The sequence below is a fragment of the Carcharhinus amblyrhynchos genome, chromosome 27 (assembly GCF_965287045.1).
Source record: "Carcharhinus amblyrhynchos chromosome 27, sCarAmb.v2.hapA, whole genome shotgun sequence".
In the NCBI taxonomy this organism is placed as follows: domain Eukaryota; kingdom Metazoa; phylum Chordata; class Chondrichthyes; order Carcharhiniformes; family Carcharhinidae; genus Carcharhinus; species Carcharhinus amblyrhynchos.
The window spans coordinates 39,443,623-39,451,478 of NC_137350.1; the positions used below are offsets into that span (position 1 = coordinate 39,443,623).

General features: G+C 50.1%; 1 protein-coding gene across 1 annotated transcript; it reads left to right on the top strand.

The window, feature by feature from the left end:
- The first annotated feature begins 6,820 nt into the window (after positions 1–6,820).
- LOC145359183 (proline-rich protein 15-like protein) lies at positions 6,821–7,159 on the top strand. The gene is given in 2 exon segments (XM_080213628.1): positions 6,821–6,875; positions 6,878–7,159. Coding segments are annotated over 2 exon segments (318 nt in total). The 3' UTR covers positions 7,141–7,159.
- The last annotated feature ends 697 nt before the right edge of the window (positions 7,160–7,856 follow it).

Genomic DNA, 7,856 nt, shown 5'->3' on the forward strand with positions numbered 1-7,856 from the left:
AAGATCCAAGTGTCACCCCAGCAACATCAAAGTCAAACATTTTATTCCTGCAAATAAAAAGTTTGATGTGTAGAGATTAACTATAAATTACTCAAAGGATCTTCTGCTTCTTGTTACCAGCGCGGGTTAACTCACCGACAGAATTTGTGTATTTGAAGGTCACTGTTTGGGAAGTGGGAGACTTTAACCCTGCACCTTTCTTTCATTCCCTTAACAGCACAGGGTTAGATACAGAGTAAAGCTCCCTCTACACTGTCGCCATCAAACACTCCCAGGACAGGTACAACATGGGGTTAGATACAGAGTAAAGCTCCCTCTACACTGTCCCCATCAAACACTCCCAGGACAGGTACAACACGGGGTTAGATACAGAGTAAAGCTCCCTCTACACTGTCCCCCATCAAACACTCCCAGGACAGGTACAGCACAGGGTTAGATACAGAGTAAAGCTCCCTCTACATTATCCCCTATCAAACACTCCTAGGGCAGGTACAAGTCAAATAGAAATCCAATATAATTTATGGAACACCCATGGGTTTTTATCTCCTGTGTACAATATATTTCTCAGGAGGCCAGTTCCCAGCCATGACAATCAACAACAGCAATGTAAGACAGCCTTTATTAGAATGACTAATCCCAGCAACGTGAGTTTAATTGGCCTCAAGGTGGAACGTTTAGCAAAACACCTTTTTGTTGAGTCACCTGGTGAAATGTTGCTTTGTTGTGAAGGTCAGTACCTGGCTACACTGATGTAGATAGAATGTCAATGTCCAAACACATTGCCCACTCACAATCAGTATGTGATATAGCATAAAGCATTCCACGAAACCTGGTTGGCTTTGTCAGTTTATGAGTAATTGAGTTATTGCGTGTGGTTACAAACTATTACACCATCTCCAACCTCCCTTTCCCCTTCAAAGTCCTTGAATATGTTGTTGACTGACAAATCCACGCTCATTGTTTCTGCATGCTTGAATCGCTCCAGATTTCCATCCCTGACGTTGCACTGAAATGGTCCCCAAAATCACATCACATTCCCCTGACAAAGGTAAACTTTCTCTCCTCATCATTGTTTACGATCTGCCATCTCTGACGTAGTTATAGAAAACTGGCATTTATATAGTATCATGATCTCAGGAAATTCTAAAGTACGTTACAGCAAATGAAAGTACTTTATTAATTTACGGGATATTTATGGGTTTCCTGCTAGACCAGCATTTAATGCCCATCCTTAATTTCCCTTGAGAAAGTGGTGGTGGACTGCCTTCTTCAACTGCTGCAGTCCATGTGGTGTAGGTACACCCACAGTGCTGTTAGGGAGAGAGTTCCACAATTTTGACCCAGTGACAGTGAAGGAACATCAATATATTTCCAAGTCAGGATGGTGCATGACGTGGAGAGGAACCTCCAGGTGGTGGTGTTCCCTGATATCTGCTGCTCGCGTCCTTGTGAGCTGGACAAGTGCAGTCACGTAGGAAACATAGCAACCAATTTGCACACAGTAAGATCCCACAAACAACAATATGATAGTGGCCAGATAATCTGTTTCTGTTGTGTTCAATTGAGGGATAAATATTGACCAGCAGCAAGGAACCTCAGTGCAGCTGTATAGGACCTGGCCAAGACTGCATCTGGGGTATTGTGTACAGTTTTTATCTCCTTCCCTAAGAAAGGATGTAGAGGGAGTGCAGCAAATGTTCACCAGATCGATTGCTGGGATGGCAGGATTATCGTATGAGGAGGGATTGGGCCGACAGGGCCTGTACTCACTGGAATTTAGAAGAATGAGAGGGGATCTGAATGAAATGTATAAAATTCTGACAGGGCTGGGCAGGCTGGATGTTTACGCTGGCTGGAGAGTCTAGAACAAGGAGTCACAGTCTCAGGAAACTGGGTAAGGCCATTTAGGATGGAGATGAGGAGAAGCTTCTTCACTCAGAGTGATGAGCCTGTGGAATTCACTATCACAAAAACCTGTGGATGCCAAATCACTGAATACATCAAGAAGGAATTAGATTTTTAGACACCAATACATCAAGAGATAAGAAGAGAGAGCAGGAGTATGGTGCTGAGATAGAGGATTAGCCAAGATCACATTGAATGGCGGAGCAGGCTCAAGGGGCTGGGTGCCAACTCCAGGACCTATTTCCTATCGCCAGAATTTTCCAGCCATCCATGCTGGTGGGATATTCCAGTACTGCCGATGGTGCACCCCCGCCATGGGCTTCCTGGTGGCTGGGGGTGCATACAATGGGAAACTCCACTGACAAAGGTGGGACCAGAAGATCCTGCTTCTACCCACTGGCAGGTCACCTCCATCACCATGAAACACGGGTCGGGGGGGGGGGGGGGGGGGGGGGGAGTATAGAAATCCCACTGCATGTTGTTATGATGCCAGGGTAAACTGTTCAAAGTGGTGCCATGGGATCTTTTGGTGAGGGCAAATCTTGGTTTGGCATTTCTTCTGAAAAATAGCAGCAGTCAGTCAGTAAGTACACAGGGAGCGTCAGCCAGGTAAATCAGATCAAATCTCTGGAATGGAAACTTGTAAGCACAACTTTCTGACTCAGAGATAAATGTGGTACCCACTGAACAAATGCTTTGCGTATATTTAACTTACTATTATCATCCTTGGCAAGGTGGATGCTGCCATTAAAATGCTGGATAGGGGTAGCCCTCGTATCTTGGCAAGCATAAAAATCTATCAGATATGTAAAACTGAGTCCTTTCATCCCAGCAGTCTAGCCAGACAGTCAGAATTCTTAATTCCCATTGATGTTTGATGAACAGTCAGTGCAATCCGAGTTGCCTTCTCAAGTATCTTGAGAAGGCACGGTAGCACAGTGGTCAGCACTGCTGCTTCACAGCTCCAGGGTCCTGGATTCGATTCCTGGCTTGGGTCACTGTCTGTGTGGAGTTTGCACATTCTCCTCGTGTCTGCGTGGGTTTCCTCCAGGTGCTCCGGTTTCCTCCCACAGTCCAAAGATGTGCGTGTTAGGTTGATTGGCCATGCTAAATTGTCCCTAAGTGTCCCAGGAGGCATAGGTTAGAGGGATTAGTGGGCAAATATGTCGGGATATGGGGATATGGGGATAGGGCCTGGGTGGGATTGTGGTTGGTGCAGACTTGATGGGCCGAATGGACTCTTTCTGCACTGGAGGATCTATGGTCTGGTCAGGAAACTCGGACTCTCTTCCTGAAACAGACTTATTTGGCTGCAGGAGATATTTTGCCTCACAGATGGGATGAAGAAGACTTACCCAGATGCCTGATATGTTCCTACCCTGTGCTGAGGTGGCCCATCTGGATATTATACCAGTGAGAGAGGGACAATCCTCCAGCAGCATGAGGTCATTCCAAGCACTGAAACAATATCGATTCAATCCGTCGATTGGTTTCTGCTCGCAGTTTAAAGCTGTAGAATATCCTGCTGCTGATGTAGGAATTGTGTCAGTAAGGTGTGGGGATTGCTGTAGCAGAGATTGCTGATTTCTGCTGCAGGTACCATGTGTTTTTGCCATTTACAGTAATTTTGAAAGTTATCCCCTTAGGAATGTAAGAACCAGTCAGCTTTTTAAATTGTCTCATGGGATGTGCCAAGGCCAGCATTTGTTGTTCATTCCTCATTGCCCTTTATCTGAGAGACTTGTCAGGCTATTTCAGAGTGGCAGTGAACAGTCACATATAGGATGGACCAGGTAAGGAAGACAGTTTTCTTTCTCTTAAAAACATTAGTGATCCAGATGGATGTTAATGACAATCTATAATATTTGTCATGCTTTATAATGCTGACACTATAGTTAAGAAAGCCTAACAATGCCTCTACTTTCTCAGAAGACTATGGAAATTTGGCATGTTAGCTACGACTCTCACCAATTTTTACAGATGCACCATAGAAAAGCATTCTTTCTGGTTGTATCACAGCTTAGTCTGGGCTCCTACTCTGCTCACCAAGATTGGGGGAACGGCAAATTGTGCGGAGGGTGGTGAGAGTCTACAGAAGGATCTAGATAGGCTGGGCGAATGGGCCAGGAAATGGCAAATGGAATTTAATGTTGGCAAGTGTGAGGTGGTCCACTTTGGTAGGAATAATGGTAGGAAGGATTATTACTTACGTGGAGAAAAACTGCAGCAGGCGACGGTGCAGAGGGACCTCGGGGTCCTTGTGCATGAGTCGCAAAAACCCAGCCTGCAGGTGCAGCAGGTGGTCAGGAAGGCGAATGGGATGCTGGCCTTCATAGCGAGGGGGATTGAATATAAAAGCAGGGAGGTCTTGCTGCGGCTGTGTAGGGCACTGGTGAGGCCGCAGCTGGAGTACTGTGTGCAGTTTTGGGCGCCGTACTTACGCAAGGATATTTTGGCCTTGGAGGGAGTGCAGAGGAGGTTTACTAGGCTGATGCCGGAGTTGAGGGGATTGAGCTATGAGGAGAGGCTGAATAAACTAGGCTTGTACTCGTTAGAGTTTAGAAGAATGAGGGGAGATCTCATTGAGACGTATAAGATGATGAATGGGATGGATAGGATAGAGGTGGAAAGACTCTTCTGCTCAGAAAGGATAGTAGGACTAGGGGGCACAGAGGAGGAACTTCTTCACTCAAAGGGTGGTGAATCTCTGGAATTCTCTGCCCGTTGAAGTGGTGGAGGCTGCCTCCCTAAATATTTTTAAGAAGCGGGTTGATGGGTTCTTGATAAGAGAGGGGATTAAGGGTTATGGGGAGAGGGCGGGAAAGTGGAACTGAGCCACAACAGATCAGCCATGATCTTATTGAATGGCGGGGCAGGCTCGAAGGGCTAGATGGCCTACTCCTGCTCTTATTTCTTATGTTCTTATGTTCTTACTTTCTGCACTTTCTCTATGAACAGTATACTTTGTCTGTATAGCGCATAAGAAACAATATTATTGACTGTGTACTAATACATGTGACAATAATAAATCAAAATCAAAAATAAATGATAAATAACAGTGGACCTAGCACCGATCCCTGAGGCACATCACTGGCAAGGCCAGATTATGGATTGTGTTTTTATGGGGGGGTGTGGATTATGAGGGTGGAGGGGTGGGGATTGTGTGGGTGGGGTATGAGGATTCTGAAGATGGGAGGGTGAGGATTGTGAGGGTGGGGGGGGAGGGATGTGAGGATGGGAGAGTGTGGGGATTATTAGGGTGGGGCAGTAAGGATTGTGAGTGGAGGGGTGGGATTGTGAGGGTGGGGATTGTGGAGGAGTGAGGGAGTGGAGCAGGGATTATGGAAGTGGGTATGGGGTGGGGATTCTGAGGGTGAGGGGTGTGGGGTGGGGATTGTGGAAGGTGAGGGGGTGGGTGGGATTGTGGGGTGGGGTGAGGGAGTGGAGGTGGGGAAATGGGGATTGTGGTGGTGTGGGGAGTGGGAATTGTGGGGTGGGGGTGTGGGGTGGGGATTGTGGGGGATGTGAGGGGGTGGGGGTATGAGGGGGTGGGGATTGGGGATTGTGGGGAGGGGGTGGGTGAGGGGTGGGTATTGTGGAGAGGGTGGGGGGTTGGGGGGGTGAGAGGATGGGGGTTGGGGGGTGAGAGGATAGGGGTTGGGGGTGTGGGGATTGTGGAGGGGGTGGGGATTGTGGAGGGGGTGGGGGATTGGGGATTGTGGAGGGGGGTGGGCGGATTGGGGGGTGAGAGGATGGGGATTGGGGATTTGGGGGGTTGGGGGGGTGGGGGGTGAGAGGATGGGGGTTGCGGGGGTGGGGATTGTGGAAGGTGAGGGGGTGGGGGGGTGGGGTGGGATGGGATTGTGGGGATGGGGTGGGGGGGTGGGATTTGGGGTGGGTGGGGGTTGGGGATTTGGGGGGGTTGGGGATTTGGGGGGGGTTGGGTATTTGGGGGGGTGGGGATTGGGGATTTGGGGGGGTGGGGATTTGGGGGGGGTTAGGTATTTGGGGGGGTGGGATTGGTATTTTGGGGGGGTTGGATTTGGGGGGGGGTGGGGATTGGGGATTTGGGGGGTTGGGTATTTGGGGGGATTGGGTATTTGGGGGGTGTTGGGTATTTGGGGGGGTGGGGGGATTGGGGATTGGGGGGTGGGTATTTGGGGGTGTTGGGGATTGGGGATTTGGGGGGGTGGGGGGTTAGGTATTGGGGGGGTGGGGGATTGGGGATTTGGGGGGGTGGGGATTGGGGATTTGGGGTTGGGATTTGGGGGGTGTGGGTATTTGGGGGGGGTTGGGGATTGGGGATTTGGGGGGGTGGGGGGTTAGGTATTTGGGGGGGTGGGGGATTGGGGATTTGGGGGGTGGGGATTGGGGATTTGGGGGGTTGGGATTTGGGGGGGTGGGGATTGGGGGGGGGATTGGGATTTTGGGGTTGGGTATTTGGGGGGATTGGGTATTTGGGAGTGGGGATTGGGGATTTGGGGAGGTGGGATTGGGGGGATTGGGGATTTGGGGGGTGGGGGGGTGGGGATTGGGAGTGGGGATTGGGGACAGTTTCACTCATTCCCGGAGATCCTCCTTTCCAATATGCAAAATACTCAACAACGGCCCAATGAGTGAAGCCGTCCCTCAACCACGTGACAGAGAGATCAGCTTCATTTAAACACTGACAGGTGAGGGAGTCAGTCAGACACCTGGCTGACACAGACCCTGACACACAGGGGGACACAACCCCTCACACACACACAGGCACACAGAGAGGGGGGTCCTGGGACACTGGAGCGGCCGAGTTGAAGCCGAGAGGTTCGGGTTTGAGGAGGCGGCGACCCCCGGGGAGGGGAAGCAGCATCTCCGGGAGCCGGGGGCTCACTTCCCCCCCCCCCCAGTCCCCCTCTCTCGGTGCTGAGCTGCTGCTATGGGTGACGGTTCCACTCCGAACTGGTGGAAGTTTACCTTCCTGCGCAAGAGGAAGAACAGCCCCGGGTTCTGTATGAGATTCCCGCGGAGCGGAGCCACAGCGAGGGGAAGGAGTGTGCGGAGCGGGAGAGTCAGACCCGGGCGGACTCGGAGCTGGAGGCTCGGCTGGAGAAGATCGTGGACAAAAGCACCAAAGGCAGACACGTGAAAGTCTCCAACTCCGGGAGGTTCAAGGAGAAGAAGAAAGTGAGGTCCAGCTTGGCGGAAAACCCCAGCCTGTACAGTGACTGTGGGACTGGCGGGGGACAGCAGCCCTGAGGCACATCTCTGACCCCCCCCCTCCATCCATCCAAGAACTTGTCCTGAGTCCTCTGAGAGAGGGTTGTGACCCCCCCCCACAGCGCACAGGGAGAGAGAAAATCCAACCAACAACCCCCCCGCCCTGTGGGGAACTCCATGTGAAGGCTTAATTCCTGCAAAAATTTTCCAGGATTAATGTCAGTAATCTGTTGATGGGGTTAATCCTCCCTCCCGCTGAACTGAAACCTCTGGAATCCATTCAGAAGAAGCAGATTGTGTTGTGATATTTCATTTTGAGTTTTTAAAGTGATATACTTGTCTTTTTTGATGTGGGTTAAAGTTTGGCTGTACAGTTATTTTGAACACACGCACATCCCTGGATGTGATCAGTGTCTGATTGCAAAATGAATATTCTCCTGTTCTCTGGATGAACTGAAGGTGAAGACTTGAAGAGGATTTAAGAGTAGGCCGTCCAGCCCCCTCGCAGGTGTAGGAGCGGGTCGAGGTGTTGGGTTGATGAAGGATCCCAGCGAGTGGGAGATGTGAGCCATCTGCCTCCATTCTGACTATTTCACAGTGTGAGACACAGAATGCTGCAGTGAACCTACAACACAACGATTGATACTGAAGAGTGAATCATTGTAAAATGAAGCAGACAAGTGGCATTGAATTATGTTGAGGTGCATTATGTTTAGCCAACGACGAATGTTAGAGAAACAATGTTGGGTCACTGG